The sequence below is a fragment of the Trichoderma citrinoviride genome (genome assembly GCF_003025115.1).
Source record: "Trichoderma citrinoviride strain TUCIM 6016 unplaced genomic scaffold BBK36scaffold_18, whole genome shotgun sequence".
In the NCBI taxonomy this organism is placed as follows: Eukaryota; Fungi; Ascomycota; class Sordariomycetes; order Hypocreales; family Hypocreaceae; genus Trichoderma; species Trichoderma citrinoviride.
Window position 1 is genome coordinate 414,835 of NW_020194726.1, and position 22,754 is coordinate 437,588.

Here is a 22,754-nt window from a genome sequence, read left to right on the forward strand (position 1 = left end):
ACCTAGGGTAGTCGAACGGCACGAAATCGCATCACCACTCAACTAGTGAGTTTTTCAACGTTCAGCTGCTCGAGAATAACCTGGACGATCGACGGTCTGTGGCTTTCTGACAGGTCTCGTGGCGACCAACTATGTTCAAATGCCTCACAAGCACGGCCGGTGCTGTAGAAGAACGTCCGGGGCAAGAGTTCGTCAGCCGTCTTTCCCCGGACGAACCAGCCCAGTCCGGCCCAATCAATGCTTGCGATTCAGACAGCCGCATTGTGACTGCAAAACGAGTGCCGATAGTGTGGTTTTCGGCGGCTAATATGCCAGGGACAGCTCCCCACAATTTTCCTCTTAGCCCCCATCCCTGCCCTTGTTTGGACATCAAAGTCTAATGAGAAGCGAGCTGAAACTTCCCGCGCATGAACATTGCCACGACCATAAGTGCTGCCATCGGACATACCCGCGATGCTTTATGAGGTGTTCAGGTTAGGGTATTGGGTTGGCGTTCCCACGTGCTGCTCACATATAGGGAAACTACATACTGCAGCTCAGTTCAATTGTCCTGACCAGTGACTCGCATTGTGCCTCGTGGTGAGCCTGCTTCTTCACGGCGATGCCGTGTCCCTTGCAGATTGCCTGAACTATCCCGCGAAGGTGGCGGCCTGAGCAACCTCCGTTGACATCAAATAAACGTAACTATATCCTCAATTGGGATACTGATAGGCATTGTAAGACATGGAGTTGCCTAGAGCTCTTAGTATTCGCAAGCGATCCGTCTTCTTCATCACCGTGGCTTGCCAATAGTCCGCTATCACGGCCTTCAGACTGTCATTTGACACGGGTAGACATGATCCGGGCACGGAAGAGAACGGGAAATTCCAACTCAACTTGTTCTATGATCTTGACTTGTGTTGATGTCAAGCACATTGTTGCTGATCATGACGAATCCTGACATGCTTCCAATATCAGCTCGAGGATAGAAAACGACTATTGGTAATATCTCAGCCACCACACCAAACAGCCCAGCCTTCACAATCAAATTTGAGCTGATCACAGTTTCGTGATGTGATAGAGCGTCGTTAGTAGACCGTGGAGTTCAGGCTGAGCGTCTAGCTCATATTGAGGACCAGGCAGTACTATAAATTGTCTTCGATATCCTCACGAGATGAAGAGTCAAACTCTGCAACAGCCATTTCTCATTTCCTTATCTCCGTATATCAGCCCTTCTACTATTGAGCTTTGCTTTTGCAGCTAACGCACAATCAACTTCATTACCTTTCACAATGGCGGACCAAGAGACACAGGCTAAAGCGGTGCTGAAGTCGATGAAACATGCCTCTGAGGTGAGTTCTGTCCTGCAACCGAGCTGAAAACACTGCTGACCCCCCAATGGACTGTCCGCGGTGCCATCGCCAGTGCCATTCCCGTGGCCAACAACCAAGTCTTTACGGTCTCGCTGCCTGGAACTATCATCGACTGGAAGTAAGTCGCACCATACGATCTCCTGGGGAGCTGCCCCAATCTGGAACCACACTGACTCAATGGTCAGGGATTATTACTACAATTCTTCCAAGCTCATCAAGCCACCGTTGGACATTCAAGTCAAGGAGGCTAGGCTCGTTGATGGAATGATCCCCTTGTCCAAGTATACTGTCAGTCCACACGTCCTTGCGTATTGACTTTCGGAATGTGATCACTGACAATGGGAGACAATATAGGCCGGCAAAACTGGAAAGAGTGTTGCCCGCAGTTACCTCGCCGCATTGGATCTGCTGGTGCCTGTGGAGGCCTCCGTCTCTGGCGTAATCGGCAATGAGAGCTCCGAAGTCACCGACGAGCGCCTCAAGACCATTCGCGACCGCTACAAGATGTCCATGGCGTATCTTACATCCCCAGACGACACCCCTGGTGGCAATGGCAAGTCAAAGGTTGATACGTATGTGCAGAAGCAGGCTATCTGGGCGAGGGAGGTGGCTGCGTATGCCCAGGCGCAGGCGCAGGCTATGGAGAGGAGTCAGCCGCCCCCTGGAGCCACTACTGCGCAGGTCCGAGAGGCCAAGGAGAAGTATATGCAGTGGATTCAGGAGCATGCCCGCGAGGTGAGTGCTCTATCGCTGAGGGAAAGGGCACAGTACTGACTATGCGTGTGGAATAGTTCAAGAACAACATCCAGACCAAGTACATGGACTGGGTGGTGCATGGCTACAAGTTTATGGTGAGCCATCCTATCTGCAAGGTTGCCTACGTTTCTAGAGCTTACACTTGGCCAGGTTGATTTCCACTTTGGAGTTGTCGACATCTCCTCGGGCATGAAGCGTATTGAGAACAGCAAGGAGGCGTACCGAAACCTCACGGTCATTGCTCCTGATGGCTCAAGCGAGTACAATGGGGTTGTGCTCACCCCTAGTAGCTGGTAAGCGCAACCTACTAATCCCTTTAAGGAGGAAATAATGCTCACTGTCAATCCCAGGGCGACCATAGTGGCCAAGAAGGTCCTCAATTGGAAAAAGAACAACTCGGGGCCGTCTGCCGCTGAGATTCGCGCCGAGCTTCGTCGTCTCCAGAACCTGCTGGTGTCTCACCAGACCCTACAGAAGGTGAGATCTATGATGAAACAATTGCTGCCAATTATACTCGGAGTGATCCATGCTGATCTAATAAGGCCATTGACGAGGATGCATTCTTCCCTATTCTCGCGAGCAACAAGGACGCAGGTCAGAGCGACCTGCAAGCCGCTTACGCGCAGGTCTACGCCAACATGGACGAGGAGAACAAGCGCCTTCTCACCGAGAAGAAGGAGGGCGATACGCCACCTGCTGATGACCGCTCCAAAGCTGATTGGCTGAAGAGGGAGTTCGGCAAAGACCGCCTGGAGGGTGCGGCCGCTCTGGACAATCTCGTCAACGTGCAGAAGGTAAACACAGAGCAGAGCCTTAGCCGCACCAATGCGACTGTGCGTGATACCCAGAATGCGAACAAGGATAAGGCTGGCCAATGGCTGGGCGCCAGGATCAGTCAGCTGGAGGCAGATATCGCCGATCTCAAAGAGCAGCTCGGCGTGGCAAGGGGTGCCGAGCAAGCCCAGGCTCAACTCCTTGCCCTGCCTGTTGTGAACGGAAATGGCATTGTCGTGACAGACGACGAAGCCAGGGCCGACCCCAGTAAGTCATCTTCCTCCTTTTTGTCACGATGCGACTCGGAATTCGCACGTCAGATGGCTAACACAGTACTTAGGTATCAAGAGCCCGAGGAAGCCGGATATTGAAGACTTGGACAACGAGGAGACCTGGCGTAACAGGACCGACGATGGGCCGGATCCTTGGACAAAGGTAAAGTTTCAACAACTGACAAAAGCTCATAAGTTGCTCCGAACTCACAAGAACTGACCTGTCACAGATCTCATGCAAGGTTTCCGCCAAAGCTAATCTCGCGGAGACTTCTACGTCGCAATCCGCCTCTGCAGTTGCAGCCAAGGCAGGCTGGGGATGGTGGAGCGCTTCCGCCAGCGCGACACACGCAGAGAGCAGCTCGTGAGTCTATAACCCTCAACTAATACCGCCAAGGGATTGCCATGCTAAGTACTCTATCAGTGAGGCGATGCAGCAAATGTCCAACCTCGACGTTGAAATCAGCATGAGCTGCATGGTCGTGGAGATTGAACGCCCCTGGCTTCACGCGGAGCTTTTCGCTGATGCCGAGCTTGACTCTGGAAAGTAAGTCTTCAAGCGTCTCCTCGTCCTCCTCCCCCTCCTCCTCTTCCACCACCACCACGGCTGTGACCCAAGACCTCTGCTGACCACGTACAACTCCACAGCTTCAAAGTCTCGCCCGGCGAAGATGCGCTCAAGAAGGCGTTTGAACAGGAGCAAACCCTCGACGGCGAGTACCAGCAGTTCTCCTCGTTCCCCACTGCATTTGTCGTCGCTGCCGATGTGGAGCTCAGTGTAAGTCGCCCGTCAGCCCATGCCTTTTCAGAGTTTCAGTCTGAACAGTCAACTCCAGTTCTCCGGAGACACAACCAAGCTCGAAAGCGCCGTCTCTGCATCGTCGACCTCAGCCAACCTTTCCGTCGGGTACGGCCCCTTTGCAGTCTCTGGGTCCCACAACTCGTCCAAGTCCAAGTCCCGAACCAAGATGGAGTCCACTGCGACTGGTTGCAAGTACGTCGCCCCTTCACCATACGATCATTTCCACGATAAAAGTGAGTTACTGACATCTTGAAGAATCTCTGTTCAGGCTCCGCAGATTGTTGGCTGGGTTCAGACTCTCCTGCCTCAACTGCCCAAGCCCAAGACTGGCGTCAGCACCATGAAAGGTCTTTTCAACTAGGTGGCACCGTTGAATACTTCGGAACCTATTTCAAGCGCATACGAAACTTGACTAGCTTTCTTCCCATTTGATAAATCTTGTTTGTGTTCTATTTCGTTTTGTATTGACCTTTCTGACAATATCGAGGAAATTGCGTTCTCCTATGATTCCATTATCAAGCCAATGGCGCGTGTCTTAGACTCTGTCACATGTAAATTGGGATCCAGATAAGACAATCGAAAGCATGTCATCCAATCGAGATTGCGCACGTGCCCGATGACATGCACGTTTGTATGCAAGTTGTTCAGGAGGCTGAGAAGATCAAAAAGACCCCAAGTTGAAGATGAGGTAAAAAAGAAAGACATACAACAGCCGGTGTTCGCTGGTGGTCACCCACCCAACTACTAATCTGCCTCTTATTGGCTTGACTATGGGAGAGCGGATGGGACCCCGAGTTTTCCACTACCTATGGTCGTATGTGCTTGGAACCCTTACACCACAGCCTATAACACCTGCCCTGATGCCGACCACATCTCACAGCGACTTCTATCAAAGTCGCCAGCAATAGACGCTCAGACCAATGGGAAGCATCTTCGAGGCATTACCAGTATCAGTTTTTGGTGAATTTTGACTAGCTAATGCTTTATATCCCGAGATTCTACGTAAGGTACTAATGGACTTTTTCCGTTTCAACCCCCTGCCCAAACAACCTGCATCCTCAAGCAGCCACATCTTGAAGTCGAGGCATCCCCAAAACGCTATACTCAGCGGCAGCCGTACTCAGTGGTACCTCAGTTGTCTCGCGATCAAAGAAATGAATCCACTGATTAGTGAGACTCTCGGCAACCACAGAGGATACCTGCTGATTCTCATCCACAGAAAGGCCGCCCTCGAGGATCGTTGCTCCTCGTTCTTCGAGCTGGCTTCGCAGCCAATCCACCGCTTCGGACTGCCGCTTCGGTCTGCTAATGGCGCAAGGAGCTGAGCACCGACACTCTCGGCGATGTTGGCTCACAAACGCTTCCAGGTGATATGTCGTCAAGACAGTATTCGCTTGCAGCTCGCCCATAACTTGGTGTAAGAGGGCATGGATATCAGTTTCAGGCTTGAGTTCCAGCATCCTGCCACACTTGACGTGGACTCTGCCAAGCTTCACTCGTCCAAGGACCATATTGTATGTCCAACGTAAAAGTCCTACAAGGGTCATCTGCGGTCTTTCTTGTTCTTGTGCCTCCCTTATAAAGCACTCCTCTTCCGGCACTCTCTCATAGCTGATAGAAACCGGCAAGATCTTGAAAGATTTGCCTGTGCTCTGTAGCGACCGCAAAAGACCTCGTCGGGGAGGTAGAAATTCTCTAGAGCGGCTTCGTTGACCTTCGGGAAAGAAGAGAATGTGTTCATCCTGTTCAACCAGCTGGCGGACCTGCTCATTGAGCTCTGGATCGGCTTTACCAACACCTCGTCGAACATAAAAAGCCCCAAGCTTGGTTAAGAGCCATCCTAAGACAGGAATTCTAGCGAACTGGTCCTGTGCCGCTATGCGTGGGACCTTTACTCCCAAGACGGAGAACTGGTAGAAAAGGTAGGGACATATGACAAAGTCCATATAACTTCGATGGGTGGGCATGATGATGATCCTCTCGTCCGAAGGCCCTGAATTGTAGTCTTCTAAAGCGTCAAAGAAGGATTGCTGGTCAAATGTGACTCGCTGAAACATCCGTCCCAGAGCCGCTCCGACAATGACAGCGGTGAAGCGGAAGATCGCGCTGGTTCGTGAAGTCAAAAACAGCTTCAGGGCGTTTTCGCCCCCGTTATGGACACCCTGCCCAGCAATTAGTCTCTCCGTGGACACCATATCCCGGTCGCGAGCGCGGCGCATCAGGAATTGTTGTGCCCCCCTGAAGATAATATGCATATATGCTGCCGGCTCAAAGGAGGGAGCTCTCTGCGCCAGAGTTGGACGGCTCGCGGTAAACTGGAACGAGTTTGACAGGAAATATCCAAAACTCTGGTCCAGTGTGTCGATGTTCTGCGTCGCTCGAGTCAATTGCCTCACGGCACGACCATCCCCTCCAGCCCAGCAAAGTGTGCTGGCAATCTTGAGCGGCATTGTCTGCCATACGTAGCGGTACAGCCTTGATGTTGGAGACGTCCGGTAATCAAGCCATCGCAGTTCAGTGTGTTGGAAATACCTGGCGCTAACTGAAGAGAAGAGCTTCGGCGTTATCATCCTCATCCCGGATACACAGTGAGCAATTGGTGATGTTGACACTGAAGCCTTTGTGTGAAAGGCCTCGTCGACGAGAAAGTCGGCGACAAAGTCAACAGGAACGAGGTTCACAAATGCTGTAGGGTTGCCCGTAAGAGCACTGACGCCGCCATCTTGGACACCCAGCACAAGTCCAACGCCGGCTGAGGCGCTATCAGACCATGCCGGGTATGGACGTTCCAGCGCTGCAGTGATGATGCTTGGGCGTACAATGATTAATGGGATGCTGTCACAGCTCTTCAAGACAATATGCTCCGTGATGCATTTCGAGAGTGTATATGTGTTGGGGTGGCCGGTCTGTCTCAATAGCTCCGTCTCGTTAATCGATCCTGAGTATAAAGTATCGAGTATCTCTTGAGCACTTATCCAAGGACCCAGAGGTGCTAACACCTCATGTATTGGATTGTTTCCTTTGTGAGGAGTCACGTATGCTGTGGATGTGTATACAAAACGCTCGAGCTTGAGGCACATTCGAGCCAATTGAAGAATGGCGAGTGTTCCCTTCAAGTTGATGTCGAGCGATTCGCTGAGTGAAAGATCAAACTGCACGCAAGCAGCGCAGTGTATGATATGAGTGGTTTCTCGACTGATGCTTTCGTAGGTAGAAGCATCCAGCCCACAGTGTGCCTGGCCCAGATCTCCATAAACGGGCTGAACATGTCGAGTCCAATCAGAAGGTAGTTTTGCAAAACACTTTGACGTTGCGACCTCGCCATAGAAGCGAGAAGCAAGGTCGGCCTCTCTTGTTGCAATTCCGACGGTTGATTGCTTGGAGGGACGGATCAAAACAATGACCTTTCCCACATTCAACTCGTAGCGTCGTCGTATGAGTTCTTCGAGAACCACTTTCCCGAGGAACCCTGTGGCCCCGGTGAGGAAGATTGTCTTCCCATTGGCTTGATGCTCTGACATGCTGTGTGTACAACCCCCAACAGGATAGAGTTTTTTGTCACAACTTCCTAGTGACTCTTCGGTTGTTGATCAGATTCTGACTTGTCAAATCCATCAACGGGTTCAAACGCTAGTTAAAGCGAAGAATGTGCCACACATCAATGAAGCGTCTTAGCTGACTATCTTCTAGCTTGAATGTTGAGTAACTGAGACGGAAGAGAAAGTCTGTGGAGCTTCGGATGTATAGTCGGGATAAACACATGAAGGCCAGCACAGAGTGATACCATCAAAGGTAAGTAACCATCTATTTGTCCGATTTCTCTGACCTATCCTTTCAGCTCCTGGAAATTCCAAATCCAGCCCTCGACTGATACCTCAAGCTACATCACCCCCATGTGGTTGTACGAGGTACATGCTCCATGCAACACCCCCTTTTTGGTAATCTTGCTCAAACACATTGAAGCTGAAAACTTGCCCCATATTTATGCAGACATCTGTCGCCTCTACTCTCATGAATCGGTATCACACAGTGAACTACATGTGTTCCGCGGAGCAATTCTTACGCCTGAAGATAACAAAACCCACATCAGCCGGCGGACTATCGTCGCTCAGATATTAGTTCTAATCTTAACTAGGTGTTGATAACATCAGCTAGGCACTTGACAGTAACCCCGAGTATCTTTAAGGTTCAATACGGCGGAAATACGAAGTAAGAAAGCTATCAATGGCCGCACAACCAAGGGTGGAGAAAATGGGATAGACCAGGAACCAGCTCCCTCGATGCGGGCAAAGGTGCGGTAGCAGGAGATCCTTGGTGTTCTGATCATTAATCTAATAACCAAGTATCATCCTAGCGTTTGACGAGACTCATAGCACCTGAAATGGATATCTCTAGGGGGGCAAAGTAGGCCGGATAAGTCGCTTCGGCAAACTTCTGATAGAAAATCAATTCCGGCTAAATACGAAATACAATAGCTTGCAATAGACAACCATTGGCGCAGTGGGTGTTGAGAGTCAATGACTGGGAGCGCATTAGAGCTCCTCTAAAGAAGCACAGGAACTAGAACAGGGGTACGCTCAGCAACCAGAGTCAGAAATAGTTGGTAACTTCGCCAGGCGGCCCGTTGCTTACGAGGTGCATCAACGCAAAAGCAACGCTGCTAGCAAAGCATATGACTGTATGTAAGAGCCTAGACTCAGGAACTTCTGAGGATTCTTCACGCCTATCGCGATGAATTTGCCACAAGAGTTGTCAATATTGACAATAGCAATTGACTTGTGACGTGTATTGGCCCGAGCCGGGCCGTGTCTAGGGAAGAGCCGCTCCCACATCAGCTTACTATGCACACGTACGGACCCTTGTTGGGGGCCAGCAAGAGGGCCCTGCTAGCATCAGGTAGGATTCATCTCCATCTGGACCTTCGTCAGCCCTAATTGTGGACGGCAGGCTAACAAAGCCACGGATACCTTGACCAGCACTCTCCAAGGTACCCCCAAGTACTCCATCACTGGTCCAGCAGACTTTGCGAAGCAAAGAGCCACCCCTGTATAGCTTATTTGGGCTTTGAGTCAGTTCACGCCCTTGTTGTTGGACAGACCGCCAATAAATGATCGTCTCTGGATAAAAGGGCCCAAGTTATAGCCATTCGTGGACAGTCTCACTGCAGCTTGGAGCAATTATAACAACACCGACAATCAACATGTCGACGCAAAAGGAGCTGGATCAACAGATCAGCCGCGCTCTGGCTGCGGCCCGGAAAGCCAAGTCGAATCTCATCCACATTTCCGGGCTTCCAATACCATGGCGTCATAACGAATACATTTTCCATGGCTACCGGTTCACTGAGTCATGTACATCCTGTATCCAATCCATCTTCCGTCTCCATAATGAATCCTTCAACATCTGGTCACACCTGCTCGGCTTCCTCTACTTGATCAAGACTCTCGCATATAACCATCCGTCGGTGCCAGAGTACAGCGACCCTACCAAGATCTACCTCACAGAAGGTCTCATCGGCATCTATTACATGTACCTGGCCGCAGCCATTGTCTGCACCGCATGTAGTGTCTCTTGGCACACGATGCGCTGCATCTCCTCTGGCACCACCCTGTCCTGTTTCTCCTCCATGGACCTCATGGGGGTGACTAGCCTCGCCCTTGCTTCCGTTCTCATAACGCAGTTCAGCGCCTTTGCCGACTCCCCCTATCAGCAGCTTACGTACATGGGCATTTCCACGGTTCTCGGCACCGCGGCAATAGCCTCCTGCTGGCTCCCAATCATGCGGGCGACAGGAAGCTCATGGCTCCGAATCGGTGTATGGATTGGACTCGTTTCTGAGGGCGTTGCGATGCCTGTGGTTCATCTGCTGTGGACAAAGGGGCTACATGCAACTCTGGATCTCTACGGACCGATGATGCCGGCGTACGGGCCCATCATGGTGGGCGCCATTCTTTACGCTTCGCAGTTTCCAGAATGCTATTGGCCTGGACGATTTGACTACTTTGGTGGTAGCCATAATATTCTGCATGTGCTGAGCTTGTGGTCTATCTGGCTGGGTATTGGAACTCTCAGGAACAGCATCGCGGCCTCAGCCTTCTGAGGGAAACGAGCCTTGATTGAGATAGAAGATGGAACAGGATACGGAAGAACCACTATGGCTAGATCAATATAGCACAACTGTGATTATGCTTTGTCGTTGTCTGGGATAGCAGCTTCGACGCTTGACTCTGAAGGAGTCTTTTCTTTCGGCCTCGCATCTCTGATGATGAGAGACAAGATGAGAGCAGTTCCCGCTAAAGACACCATCACGATCCAAACTGTCTGAAAACTCTTCATGGCAATATGCTGATAGAAGCCTTGCGTCGCTTTGTCAAGCGTCGCAATTAGAGCAGCACTTCGTTCCGCATCGCTTCCCTTGATCACCACGGTCAGATTACTGTGTGTCAGTTCTTTGTTGAGGAGAGTGTCCCATTTGTTCTGAAACGTGGTGCTTGAAATGGCCACTCCAAAGCACTCTCCAATCCTCGTCACTGTCGCCACGATGGCCGTAGCCATGTACTGATCATCTTCTGCGACGGCAGTTTGGGCCATGAAGACTTTGCTGATAAAGGGAATGCCGAATCCAGTTCCCATGATGAGCAAGAGGCCTACTTGGAGACCAACAGCGGAAGACTCATCAAGAGTGGCCAGACCACTGAGGCCTCCCGCGAGGAAAGCGAAGCCAATTACGTTGGCCAGTTGATATTTGAGTGTACGTCCAATGACGTGTCCGGCGATGGCAGCAGCCGGCGGGAACGTGAGGGTAGCAGGAAGCATCAGAATCGCGGCACGCAAGTACGAATGAGAGCAAAACGTAAGCTGTATGGTGGGAGAGAATGGTTAGTCTTGGGAAGTGCCAATAGAAACTGAAGAAGATCTCACGTATAGAAAGAAGTAGTATGTTGCAGTCCAGAGAATGATCGAATGGAGAAGCCCCATGAGATAAGCAGACACCGCCGTGACGTTGGAGAAGAGCCTCCCGGGAAGAATGGCACCTTCTTTGGCAACGAACCTCTCGTATATCACGAATACAACAAGACCAACACACCCGCAGATCAAGGGAGATAAGATCCTCCCGGACGTCCAGGGATATACGGCATTTCCGCTGTTGAGAGCAAAAAGAATTCCCGCCAAAGATCCGGTCACGATGATACCACCGCCCCAGTCCGTCTTCTTGATGGCTGTCCAGACGGACCGTTCCCGTGGCGGAGCATCAAGACACCAGGCAAACCCAACGAGGACGGGAACACATAATGGCAGGTTGATCCAGAAGATTCTGTACAACGTCGTTAGTCGTACAGCGACCAATTCTTCAAGCAGTGGATCAAACTCACAATGGCCATGTCGTGTGTTGTACAGTGGCGGCACCGCAGAGACCTCCAGATACCAAGCCCAGGGCCGAGAAGAGGGTGATGATACCTGTGTACTTGGGCCTTTCAGCCAGGGGAGCGATATCCGTCAAGATAAGCTGAACGAGCGCATTGATTCCGCCCGTGCCAACACCTTGAATCTATGAACAAGTCAGGAGAACCCAAATCAACATTTCACTACAGCAACTCACGGTTCTCGCCGCAATCAGCCATCGTATATTACGAGCCGTCGCACACAAAATAGTAGCAAAGCCAAAGAATGCCAACGCAGCGAGCATGCATGTTCGACGGTTCAGCGCACGAGCAACGACAGCATAGATTAACTGGACAACGCTCTGGGCGAATAAGAAACTTGCGCTGCACCAATATGCATCCGTCGTGGTAGCTTGCAAGCTTGCTGCAATGGCGGGCAGGGTCGAGGAGAGGATGATGGTATCGAGGGAAGAGATGAAGCAGCAGATGCAAAGACAGAGAATCACTATGCGGAAACGCACATCCTTAACCGGATAGGGGGAGATGGAGGAGTCCATTCGGCTATCGACATATGAAAGAGTTGCAGGTTGCAGAGGGATGAATGTCTGGTGAACTGCCGCGGCATCTGTCGCCCGGGTTAGCATCAACTGGACATGATCGGTTTCCCATCAATATGCCTACTCGTATGAGCACGCGTACAACAGTACATTTATCCTCGTCTAGTAGTTCTCCATGACATATTTACAGTCACTGATATAGAACACCTTCACGTTCAAGTCATGCCTTGCACCCTGTCAAATGAATCCTCAACTCGTGTCAGATCCCTGCGCTTACCACCACTACTAATGCACGTCCCAGGCGGGCGCATTAGATCGAAAGGCCTGCTCAACGTTGCATGGGAGGCTTCTAGCGTGCGCAACCCCAGCTCCTTCGACACACGTAAGTCGGTGCTGTCTTGGAGATAATTTTACTATACATCAGGAATCCTTTGCCTTGCACGTGGTATCTGTGATGTCGGCGGACTGCAACTGGGCGGCGATGTAAGGGGGCAAATCCTACCATATCGGGTCTCCTGGGAACATATAGTCTAGGCAATATATATGGAGATTTGTACATAGTTTTGGCTGCTGGATTCTGGCATAGCAGACACATCGTTGTCAATTTCAATGTCCCATAATAGACATGGATACCAATATTCAACAGCCCGAAGATGTAAGCGCCTCAATTTGACCTTCCAAGCCGGCCTGAAGTCCTGAATCCCTAAACCCTGTGTAGCAGCCACGAATGCTAACAACATGTCTCATCATTGCACCTTCTAGGCCGAACATGTCAGCGAAGAGCGCACACTATCCATCGTCCTGATGGAGCTCTGTGGCGTGACGGTATTCTTCGCCCAAGCCGCCATCACCACAAAGAAGCTATACGACCACCTCCTATCCGACGACATCGGTTCATCCTCCGTCCTCTACTTATACATAGCCCTAGCCATCTTCGTCGGCATCCTCGCCGCTGACATCGTCTCCGGAATCGTCCACTGGGCCGCCGACAACTGGGGGAGCAGCTCTTGGCCCGGCATCGGTCCCGCCTTCATCTGGCCCTTTCGGCATCACCACATTGACCCACGGTCCATCACCCGGCACGGCTTCCTGGAGCTGAACGGTAACAACCTCATTGTCAGCATTCCACTGCTGCGGATAGCTTCGTCTGCTCTTGGGTCGCAGGACAGACTTTCAGCTTTGACAGCCGCGAGTTTCTGGCTGTCGTTTGCACTGTTTTGCGGATATACCAACCAGTTCCATTGCTGGGCTCATATGGAGCAGCCGCCGGCGTTGGTGAGAGGCTTGCAGAATGTTGGACTGCTCATGTCGCGGCAGCATCATCATCTACACCATATACGCCCTCACGATTGTTATTATTGTATCACAACTGGATGGATGAACCGCCCATTGACTGCCCTCGGCTTCTTCCCTGCGCTCGAAAAGGCCATCACTACAGTCACAGGCGCGATACCTCTTCACCAACAGCTGAAGAAGAGTTGACAAAAGAAGGAGCCTGAATCACGCTATTAATACTTGTAGTAGATAGTCTCAATGATGAGAATTGCCGGGCTTTACCAGGTTCCCACACCCAAACACATTCTGCGGATCCAGAGCCCTCTTCACATCGTCTCGCCACTCCAAGGCCGCTTCCGACCAAGCACTACCCAAAAACTTGTTTCTCAGCTTCCCAACCCCGTGATGATGTGAAAGTGAACCCCCAGCCAGCAAAACCTCCTCCCTTGCGGCCTCTTCCATCTCAGCGTAGACCTTTTCCGGCTCAGAAACCCCTTCAAAGTAGTATCCGAAGTAGAAATATACCGCGACTCCCGTCTCGTATAACTGCGTCACTCGGCACGTCACTAATGGCTTCCCTTGAAGTCGCCTCTCTTCGTGTTCTCTTCTCAGACGGGCCTTAACACGGTCACACAGATCCAGGACTTGTGACCAGGGGACGCTTGTTTCGAATGATTCGGCCAAGACATAATGCTGAATGGCAAAGTCGCGGATATAGGCAATGTTGTACCTCATCTGATAGCCCCGTCTGCCGTTCTCTGCACCGGCATTGACACCACCGTGTTTTTTCACCAGACGCTTGACGACATGTTCCTGAATATTGACTTCCGACTTGGTGCCCTCAAACACCATGGTACAAGCTACCACCTCTCGCGGACCAAACCCTTTGATCTGGAGTATGTACAGGTGCTCAAGCTTACGCTTGAGGCCAGCAAGCGTGTTTCCTAGGAAGCTCGATGACGGAGCTGGTTTAAGTGCCTGACTCATCCGGAACTGCTCGTTATCCACCAGTCGAACGCTGGCGGGCTGGCAATTGGAGTGTCGAAGCTCATACATGAATTGAACTCCATCTTCCCATGTGGGAAACAAGACAGCAGCATACTCTGTGGCCTCCGGAAGCGGGCACAGCTTCACTACAGCAGAGACGACAATTCCCAGGGTACCCTCTGAGCCAAATGTGTATCGAAGGGGATTGCTGCCAGTGGATTCCCGAGGATGAACGCTGGTGCTGCCCTTCGTCATGACAGCCCCCGAGGGCATGACAACGCGCATATCAAGCACGACATCTTCAATGTTTCCGTACCGATTTTTTTTCATCCCGCTGGCATTTGTCGCAATCCAGCCTCCCAAGGTCGAGAACTCGCAGCTGTCCGGCTCATGGCCCAGGGTGAATCCTCTCTCTTCCAGGGCCTCCATAATGTTGCTCCCTACTGCCCCTGCTTCAATTTCCGCGAGTCGGTTGACGGGATCGATCCATATGATTTTGTTCATTCGTCGCATGTCAACAGAGACGATCATGCGAGTCTCGCCATTCTCCTTTGATGGACATTTTAGAGCGGCGCTCACGTTTGTTCCGCCTCCGTAAGGAATCAGACAGACTCCCGTCTGTCGAGCTGCCTCCACAATACCCATCACCTGAGTTTCCGACTCCGGATAGACAACGACATCGGGCACACGAGCAAGGCCTGGGCCGTATTTGATGGCATACATCTCCTCTTGGGTATGGCCATGCCCGTGTCTCCTCCGGTCTTTGGCCTCACGACTCATCTGATCTTCTCGAAGCAGCACCACCTGTCTCAGCGAATCCAGGAACTCGCCATTGACATGTTGCGGCTCAGGTATGGGAACTTCCAAACTCTTCAGCATTGGTTGGCGAGGTACCTCAACTCCAAGCACATCGCTGGCCCAAGGCAAAAGCGACGGCAGCTTGCAACCGCTAAGGAGATACCGGGATCCCGTCACTTCCACCGTCCCGTCGGCATTGGCGCGATATGAAGTATCTTTGAAGCCCCAAACATCATCGCTTTCTCTGTCATCTTCGCTGCCTTTGCTGGTGCTCTCATGGACATAGACGCGCGAGTCGTGTTGTTCTTTCAGTGTTCGGAGAGATGATAGACGGGCCAGTGTATTTGCATGATGCTTGTTGAACCGGAATACGGATCCGGAAGTGAATTGATGCCACAGAAAGTGAAGGTAACCTTGCCATTGCTTCATTGTGAAGAGGTAGCAAGCTTTGTGTGACCTCGTGAGCAATGCTCCCTCAAGGTGCTCAATCTTGGTCTATGGCCGTGTTGCCCTAAGAGTCGATAGTAATGGAGGATCGTACAAAGGAGAGATGACATTCAACCCCTGTGACTTGCTGATACAGAGCGCCTTGGAGTGAAGACTTGCCGGGGACTTACAGTAGCTGATGTGGACATACTCGTATATAGTGCTGATTGAACATTGCAGGGGAGTCCCATGTAGTATCGTGAGATACCTGCTGAAGAATAAACATAGGTATCTTGAAGTATCTAGCATCAAGCATCGGTCCCAATCCTACAGAACACAGGGACGCCACTCAGTTTTCTCGGACAGCCTGCCGACATGCGTCCAATGCATGTCAGATTGATATCAACGGTGCCATTCAAATCGATAGTGGCAGTAATCCCAGCACCCGCATATGCGCCCCTCAGGTAAATGCAGCCCCAAAGGATCAACGGCAGCGAAGCGAAAGCGAGAGCGGCAGGATCCACCGTTGCATTTTGTCAACTTTCTTGTGGTAAGACAGTCAGGCAGCATCGGCTCAGCTCGCGGGTTGTCGTCATTGCGCTGGATAGGCGCAACAAGGTGCTCAAGGCTTCGCTGGCTGCAAATACTTGGCCATGCCCTCCCAACCTGCGCCGTATGTGGACATTCTTGGCTTTGAACTTCTGCACTGATCCGAGCTGTGCTTCAGTCTCGTATATATGAGAGAAAATATACCTGTAACAGACACCCCAGAGCTGAATCTTGTTTATGTTCTCTTTCTCTCTGTTGAGCATCGACGGACCATGTACATCCCACTTCTTCCTGTAAGGCTCAATGTAGCCGCAACTTAAGTCACCAAGCTTGATGCATTCAGCATTTCGGTAACTAAGATATCATCTACGTAATGTCCTTGCCAAAGTACCCATATTGAAGCCGAGCCTTAGGCGGATCAGAGTTGCAAAGAAGACAGGTGGACGAGTTCACTTGTTGTAGAACAGTTCTCGAGGCTTGGCAGCTACTGGGTTATTTAATCACTTATTTTGGCTCGTGGAGATTCGTTATTCTTCGCTAAGAAACACCTGGCCTCGCGTGATACTTCGTCACTGCCTCCTTAGTTTTGAATGGCTTCCTGGAACAACTCGCTCACTTCCGACGACCACATGTTTTCACACATTCGTTGTAATCTCGTGTCCCTTGTGGATATGAGGCGAATAAGTCCCACCTCCTATCACATACGACCATAGGTAGTGGAAAATTCGGGGTCCCGTCTGCTCCCCCATAGACAAGCCACTAACCGGCAGATTAGTAGTTGGGTGGGTGACCACCAGCGAACACCGGCTGTTGTATGTTTTTTTGCATTTTTGCTGTATCTTATCCGTCTTATGATTTCAAAGCCAAAGACTCAGTGCAGATTCCTTTGCCTTCCTTTTTTGCCAATGGCTAATCATCCTGGCTTGGGTACTCGGATCTGGCGGGCTACTCAAGGCAGAGTAGAAAGTTGGATGTTCGTAGAGCAGTTAGTTATCTCTGACAGTCACTCTCATTACTTTTGCAGCTGCTGGTTCAAGGCGTAGAATAATCTTTACGTTCGAGTCAGCATAGAGAACGTAAAGGGTAAGCTTAAAATGAAGCTATGCTATCGTTGAACGGCATGGCAGCAGCTAAAGGAGCCTCATGTACCAGAGAGCATTAAAGAGGTGATCGGGACAGAGTAGGTTCTAAGCTGTAACTATCCGCTCAACCTGGTGTAGGTTTTTGAGTTGCAATCATCATTGTCTCTGTTAGAGCAAGTGAACTCGGACACACTCGCACATATCGTACTTGGCTCAGGGGTTACGTTTCCCGTTGCTGGAAATAGGTCATCTCAGTGAAGCACAGAAAAATTCTTATTACAGCTTAAGATCGAGAGGCACGTGATACTCTGTGTATCACATACAATAGTGACAAATTATCAAAAGGTCTGGGCTGCATCGGGCATACATCATCATTGGATAGTCGTTATTGATGCTTAGTTGAAGCCTTCATCAGACAATTCATTGATATCCTTGATCCCCTACAGCTAGGGCCCCTGAAGCGGACCTCTCCAAATGCTTCAACAAGCCTCCGAGTGTATATGGCCACAATTACATGAACCTCTTTGAGACTCCATTATTGATCGCAGGCGCTTGGTGTGAAAATCCTCCCAATGCAACAATTGCGGGCTGCCTATACGTATGACTGCGACGAAAGCCTTAGATACCCATTCTTCCATTGGGTCCGATACGTTTTTGCTATCATTCCCAAGTCTCATCCGACAAGCTGATATGAGATACGCCCTCTCCCTTGATTCCACGAATAGCTCCTATCAGTTATGGGTCAAACTTTTGACTGTCCTCAGTGTGAAGCCTCCATCCTCCATAAGATGATATGCTCTAGTACTACTATGTTTCTATACGAGCACCAATAATCTCTGTCACAACTCTTCTGGCCCGTGTTGTGCGAGTAAGATAGATCAATATACACTGAGCTCTATTTTTTCATGGGCAAAACCACATCATGTGGCTTTCGTCGATCACGAGTGCGTGTTATTCCGAATTGATGAGATTGTATGCGAATTTGATTATTTTTCCTTAAAAGGGAGTAGTTGTAGTTTTCACTGACAATTTTAAGGACTGTCGAACCCTTGAATATATGTCAACTGGGGCAGCTTGTGATTTGAAGATAGACCCCCTGACATTGCAACTTGGTAGTTATAAGCCAAGGGTAGAAAAACTCCAATACCAGGGGAAGAATGAAAGCGGGTAGCCACGTCCAACTTCCTGCCAGCGTTGCCTGTTATTCTCTAGGCATGAGTGCCGAGATTATCATGCAGGAAGGTACATGTAAAGTAGGTAGTCCAATGAACATGCCGTATGCTGGATGGCTTTGTTGGGAATTACTCTCGTCTTAAAACACCAGAGCCCAGAATCCTCTCGGCTAGATTAGCAGCACGATACTTAGAAAACTCTACCATCAAAATAGGCTTAATCGGATCACCTTGAAGCTTAACTTAAGCTTGAGCCACGTTGAATTGAGTCCTTCCCACAGATGTCCCCAACAATATTTACTTCAAATACTAGCTTCAACCCTGACCCAAGTCACCTTCTTCTCCTCATTGTTCTCTTCTTCATCCACGACTGTCAATGCTTATCTATGTATTCATTGGCCTTTTAAATCAAATCAAATCAAAGTGATCTGCACCATTCTCAGTTATACGTCTGGCAATCAGTCTTGGATCATATTAAATCCTGTCGAACCGTAGCATCCTCAGTCAAACTTCTCGCAATGGCTCTTTCCGATTCGACAATGTCCTCCCAGGGCCAGGTTCAAAGTCAAAAGCCCACACAGACGGAAAGCCAGGATAAAGGATGCTCCTGGGCAAAGCTGCCCCCGGAGCTGAGAAACATGGTCTTCGACCACGTGGAAGAGTCGATACAGGCCGGCAAAACAAAGGCGTCTGTTTGTGCCTCAGTTTCCAAAGAATGGCACAGACGCTTCGAGCCCCAAGTCTTCCGGCGACTGACGCTGACGTTGGGCAATCTCCACGAGCTGGAGACAATCGTTACCGGGAGGCGGCAGTCGTATGTTCGACACATCTGGTTCCGTTTTGAGAAGCAGGGACGACCAATACGCAATGAGTTTCGGCCCCAGGTAGATTGCTCGCTCTTCGAGGCGGCAATATATCAGCTCTTCCTCATCCTGGGAGACTGGCCCAAGAGAAGCCCGCATCTACCGGGCATCGCCCTGGAACTGACGGCTTTCTCCCCCGACGATGTCGAATACTCCATCAAGGGCATCGTTCCGAAGTCGCTCAAGGGGGTCGATTTGACGGTCGAGAGCGAGACCTTGCGCGCTCTCTATGAGCAGCGGCCCAGCCCGATGCGCATCTTGACGTTCCACGAGATGGAAACCGTCAGACTCGTGCGGAAATCCTACATGCCGCGGAGAGTTTCCTTCGGGGACAATCGCCCACTCCCGCGTGTGGACTTGATCACGGACGTCATCCTGCGCAGACAGACGCATGCCAGCTTCTTCCTCCCCTACGTCCAACACATCGTCGCCGCCCTTCCCAGCCTTGCCTCCCTGGCCTACGAGCCCCACGGCCATGCGCCTGACTTTTTTCCACACATGCACCTTAGGATGCTCGTGGGAATGGCGAACAGGATGGCCATGTGCCCCAGACGCTTGCAGATCTTTGCACATGGTCCCGGACTCTACGGCCAAGACTCTCATGGCATGCAGACGGGCGAAGTAGATGGTTCCCTGGGTCGTCTACTGGGAGACATCACCCAGAACGATAGACCAGAGGAAATTGCAATCTCCTTCGTCGTCGACGCCAGAGACTTTCTCTGGGACTTTAGAGAAGCCCAGATCAACCGGCCCCTGTCGAAGCTGGGATGGCCCAACCTCACCTCCCTGGTGCTGACCTCACCCGCCATGTCGCCGCACAGAAGCGACGAGATATCTCCTCTGCTGGAGACAGCCGCCCGCGCCGCACGCCACATGCCGAAGCTAAGGGTCATGGAGCTGTACTACGTGGACAAGGGCCACCAGGCCATCTTCACCTACACCACCCACGGCAAGGGAGCGGACAGCATCGTTCGCTGGCACAGCACATGGTGGAGAATGTCGCCTGCGCTCCACGGCGAATGGAAGCAGGTTGCGGCGGTTCACGGCGCAAAGGGGCTGAGCTACAAGGTGTTTTTGATGGCGAAGGATCGTATCAACTGGGCTGGCAGCGTGGTCTCGCTGCTTCACACGCGCAGGACAGTCGTTCATTCGGTTACGTATGGGAACATGATGGATGGGCTGAATGACGTTTGACCAGGGGATGTCGTTGGTTCGCGACGGAGCGTGTTTTGCGTGGATGCGCTTGGCTGTATAAGACGGACTTGTTTTGTATATGCTACGGTGTGATACTTGCTCTTACAAGTACATAGAACTGTCTGTTAAAAACAGATTTATCTTCTTTTAAGTCTGATGTACTTGCTTATGGGGGATATAACTATTTCCACGAACTATGACACTTTTGACTCGATCGTTCTTCAGCACGACTTATAAGTGAAATACGATGTCGGACTTCGAAAGCCCCTACATATCACCATCCCTACTCCTTATGCACTTCAATTACCAAACAAATACCACCAAGGCACCACATCGTACCCAGGTCATATCATTTCCATTTCTATTCCCCAAGGAACACCAAAGCTCCACAGCAGTAAAATACCTCTTCAAGATGAATAGAGCAGACGAGTAGACTAATGACTCTGCTTCTTCACCATTCATCACCATGCCAACCCCAGCATACCTTACCCTAGGTCACCGAAGTCGCTATAGCTCAACGCCGAGAAGCCGAGACATGTCCGCAGCCCAGCCCGTACACGAAATCCTCGTTCTGAAACCGGCCTGGATCACTAATGCGGCTGCATGGCAACGCATTTTTCAGGTTGTTTCTTTACATGTTTCATCACTCTTGTGTGTCAAGTCATTCAAGGAGAATCGAGACAAGCGAGGTAGGAGATAGGGTGTACTCCGCAGAGCAGCAGGATTCTGCCGCTCGCTTGGAGCTGTGAATCTCATCCCGGGTTTCTTCTTTGTATTAGCCCAGGACGTTGAGGGTAGAGAAAAAACAATACGTAATGCGGAGCAAGTAAATCTGCTCAACGCTCAGGATATGACATAAACCGTAATCATCAAAACATCGCCCCCCAGACAAAGCTCATCAACCCCAGTAACTCTATCCCAAGATCGCTTTCGCGGGGCCCGTAACTGTTTCCCAGTAAATCGCGTCAACATAGACCTTTCTTTCCAGTTACCCTCCGCGAGTAGACCTTTGAACGCTGGGTGGCTGACCAGCTGATCAAACACGACGTTCGTATCCGAGCCTGTTTCCACCAGGTGTCTCAGAAGCCCTGGTTTCAAGTCCACCAGACAGACAGTCCGTATAGAAAAACTCCCGTCTTTTGACAGATGATTCCGTAAAACAGGCGGCCAGGCTCCTTGTTGGCACCAGATAATCCATAGGTGATAGAGCAATAAGCGCACATGGGACAAGCAATGCTGTCCGCGTGATCTCAAGAAGAAGAAGAAGAAGGAAAACTCCGTACCCAAGATCCAAACCAAGGAAAGGCCGAAAAAAGGAAAGAGACACTACAGTCTAGCATCTATCATGCGTGGCTCATCTTTTGCCAAAGAGACCAAAGGACTGGCGCTGATGCAAAGGTGGCACAAGGCCCAAAAGCAGGCAAAGTTGGTACAATATGGAGAACCAAAAGGCACTGCTCGTTTGCCTCAACATACTCACAGTTTCCTGCTGTATGTTGCGTCAGACAAGGCAGCATGCGCTTCCCCAGTGGCCATTATCATTACATCACACCAGTGTGCAACTCATCTGTGCGAGGCGACCGGCACACGCGGCGAGACCATTTCCAGGTCCGTCTTGTTGCTCTTGTCCGCCTTTGGAGGCACGGTCTGGTACAAGTGGTGCAGCTTGATGTAGTCGTAGACGGATCGCGGCAAATCCTGTGCAACCTGGCCGTTGCGGATCTGCGCGCGCGCCTTTGTGGACGAGACGTCGTTCTGGAAAGACGGCACCACCATCATATTATCGTGGTACTTGCTCAGCGGCTGGATGGCCGCCTGGGTCGAGCACAGAGCCGGCCGCTCGACGACGAAGGCGCCGTAGTAGCCCAGGAGGACGTCGATGTCGGCCGGCGCCCAGATCTTGGGGTCGCTCATGGTCAGCGCAAGATCGGCCCCAATAAGCAGCATCACGCGCGCCCGCACAAAGGCGGTGCCGTCGGCGGTCTGGATGCCGCCCAGGACGTCGTTGAGCTGCTCGTCCAGGCGCTTGAGCACGTCGGCGGTGCGGGTGTAGACGGGACGCCCGGCCTCGTCGCGGCGCAGCGTCTCCCAGTCGTCGATCATGGCGTTGCTGCCGGTCTGCTCAATGGCGAGACGGCACCTGATGTACACAGATTAACGGAGTTGAACCTTGAGCACGGAAAGGGACTTGGGCTTACATGTTGATGCGGTGGTGAGCGGGCACCAGTGAGCTTTTGCCGTACGTGTCGCTGCATGGGCTCATGTAGCAGCCAACCAGCTCGAAGCCGGTGCGATGGGCATAGCTCTCGGCGACGGAGAACATGGACATGTGCAGCGACGTCGGCGGCGAGAAGCTGCCGCACGAGACCAGGACCAGCGGCGTCTTGTTTGCGTGCGTCAGGCGGCGCTTGAGCCTGGAATGGGGGAACGAGTAGCCATGGTAGGGCTCCGACATTTGCTCGGGAGGAGGCGTCGGCGTGCCCTTGGGAATAGTCGAGGGCCGGGGAGGCGAC

General features: G+C 51.3%; 9 protein-coding genes across 9 annotated transcripts; 4 read left to right on the top strand and 5 right to left on the bottom strand.

The window, feature by feature from the left end:
- Positions 1-1,320: 1,320 nt before the first annotated feature.
- Positions 1,321-4,317, top strand: BBK36DRAFT_1163305 (hypothetical protein; the record flags this gene model as incomplete). The annotated part of the gene is made up of 14 exons (XM_024894520.1): positions 1,321-1,331; positions 1,405-1,470; positions 1,538-1,640; positions 1,707-2,087; positions 2,144-2,203; positions 2,259-2,401; positions 2,459-2,585; positions 2,651-3,149; positions 3,223-3,317; positions 3,385-3,518; positions 3,579-3,701; positions 3,803-3,932; positions 3,991-4,148; positions 4,212-4,317. The coding sequence occupies 14 exons, from the start codon at positions 1,321-1,323 to the stop codon at positions 4,315-4,317; spliced, it is 2,136 nt and encodes a 711-aa protein (XP_024745590.1).
- Positions 4,318-5,014: 697 nt separating this feature from the next.
- On the bottom strand, positions 5,015-6,406 carry BBK36DRAFT_8647 (acyltransferase-domain-containing protein; the record flags this gene model as incomplete). The annotated part of the gene is made up of 1 exon (XM_024898574.1): positions 5,015-6,406. One exon carries the CDS (start codon positions 6,404-6,406, stop codon positions 5,015-5,017), a length of 1,392 nt encoding a protein of 463 aa, XP_024745591.1.
- Positions 6,407-6,583: 177 nt separating this feature from the next.
- BBK36DRAFT_1129973 (hypothetical protein) lies at positions 6,584-7,477 on the bottom strand (the record flags this gene model as incomplete). The annotated part of the gene is made up of 1 exon (XM_024891791.1): positions 6,584-7,477. A coding segment is annotated over one exon (894 nt), but the record flags the coding sequence as incomplete, so codon positions are not given.
- Positions 7,478-9,201: 1,724 nt separating this feature from the next.
- On the top strand, positions 9,202-10,005 carry BBK36DRAFT_38911 (hypothetical protein; the record flags this gene model as incomplete). Its single annotated transcript, XM_024898052.1, has 1 exon — positions 9,202-10,005. A coding segment is annotated over one exon (804 nt), but the record flags the coding sequence as incomplete, so codon positions are not given.
- A 215-nt stretch (positions 10,006-10,220) lies between these two features.
- Positions 10,221-11,832, bottom strand: BBK36DRAFT_1084249 (MFS general substrate transporter; the record flags this gene model as incomplete). Its single annotated transcript, XM_024888943.1, has 4 exons — positions 10,221-10,814; positions 10,878-11,271; positions 11,330-11,505; positions 11,557-11,832. Coding segments are annotated over 4 exons (1,440 nt in total), but the record flags the coding sequence as incomplete, so codon positions are not given.
- Positions 11,833-12,011: 179 nt separating this feature from the next.
- BBK36DRAFT_23835 (hypothetical protein) lies at positions 12,012-13,377 on the top strand (the record flags this gene model as incomplete). The annotated part of the gene is made up of 5 exons (XM_024897969.1): positions 12,012-12,021; positions 12,197-12,277; positions 12,320-12,378; positions 12,542-12,550; positions 12,658-13,377. The coding sequence occupies 5 exons, from the start codon at positions 12,012-12,014 to the stop codon at positions 13,375-13,377; spliced, it is 879 nt and encodes a 292-aa protein (XP_024745595.1).
- Positions 13,378-13,425: 48 nt separating this feature from the next.
- Positions 13,426-15,384, bottom strand: BBK36DRAFT_8651 (alkyl-dihydroxyacetonephosphate synthase; the record flags this gene model as incomplete). Its single annotated transcript, XM_024898575.1, has 1 exon — positions 13,426-15,384. The coding sequence occupies one exon, from the start codon at positions 15,382-15,384 to the stop codon at positions 13,426-13,428; it is 1,959 nt and encodes a 652-aa protein (XP_024745596.1).
- A 3,339-nt stretch (positions 15,385-18,723) lies between these two features.
- On the top strand, positions 18,724-20,241 carry BBK36DRAFT_1130028 (hypothetical protein; the record flags this gene model as incomplete). Its single annotated transcript, XM_024891799.1, has 1 exon — positions 18,724-20,241. The coding sequence occupies one exon, from the start codon at positions 18,724-18,726 to the stop codon at positions 20,239-20,241; it is 1,518 nt and encodes a 505-aa protein (XP_024745597.1).
- Positions 20,242-21,804: 1,563 nt separating this feature from the next.
- On the bottom strand, positions 21,805-22,696 carry BBK36DRAFT_1129974 (Nucleotidylyl transferase; the record flags this gene model as incomplete). The annotated part of the gene is made up of 2 exons (XM_024891792.1): positions 21,805-22,381; positions 22,440-22,696. The coding sequence occupies 2 exons, from the start codon at positions 22,694-22,696 to the stop codon at positions 21,805-21,807; spliced, it is 834 nt and encodes a 277-aa protein (XP_024745598.1).
- Between the last annotated feature and the right edge of the window lie 58 nt (positions 22,697-22,754).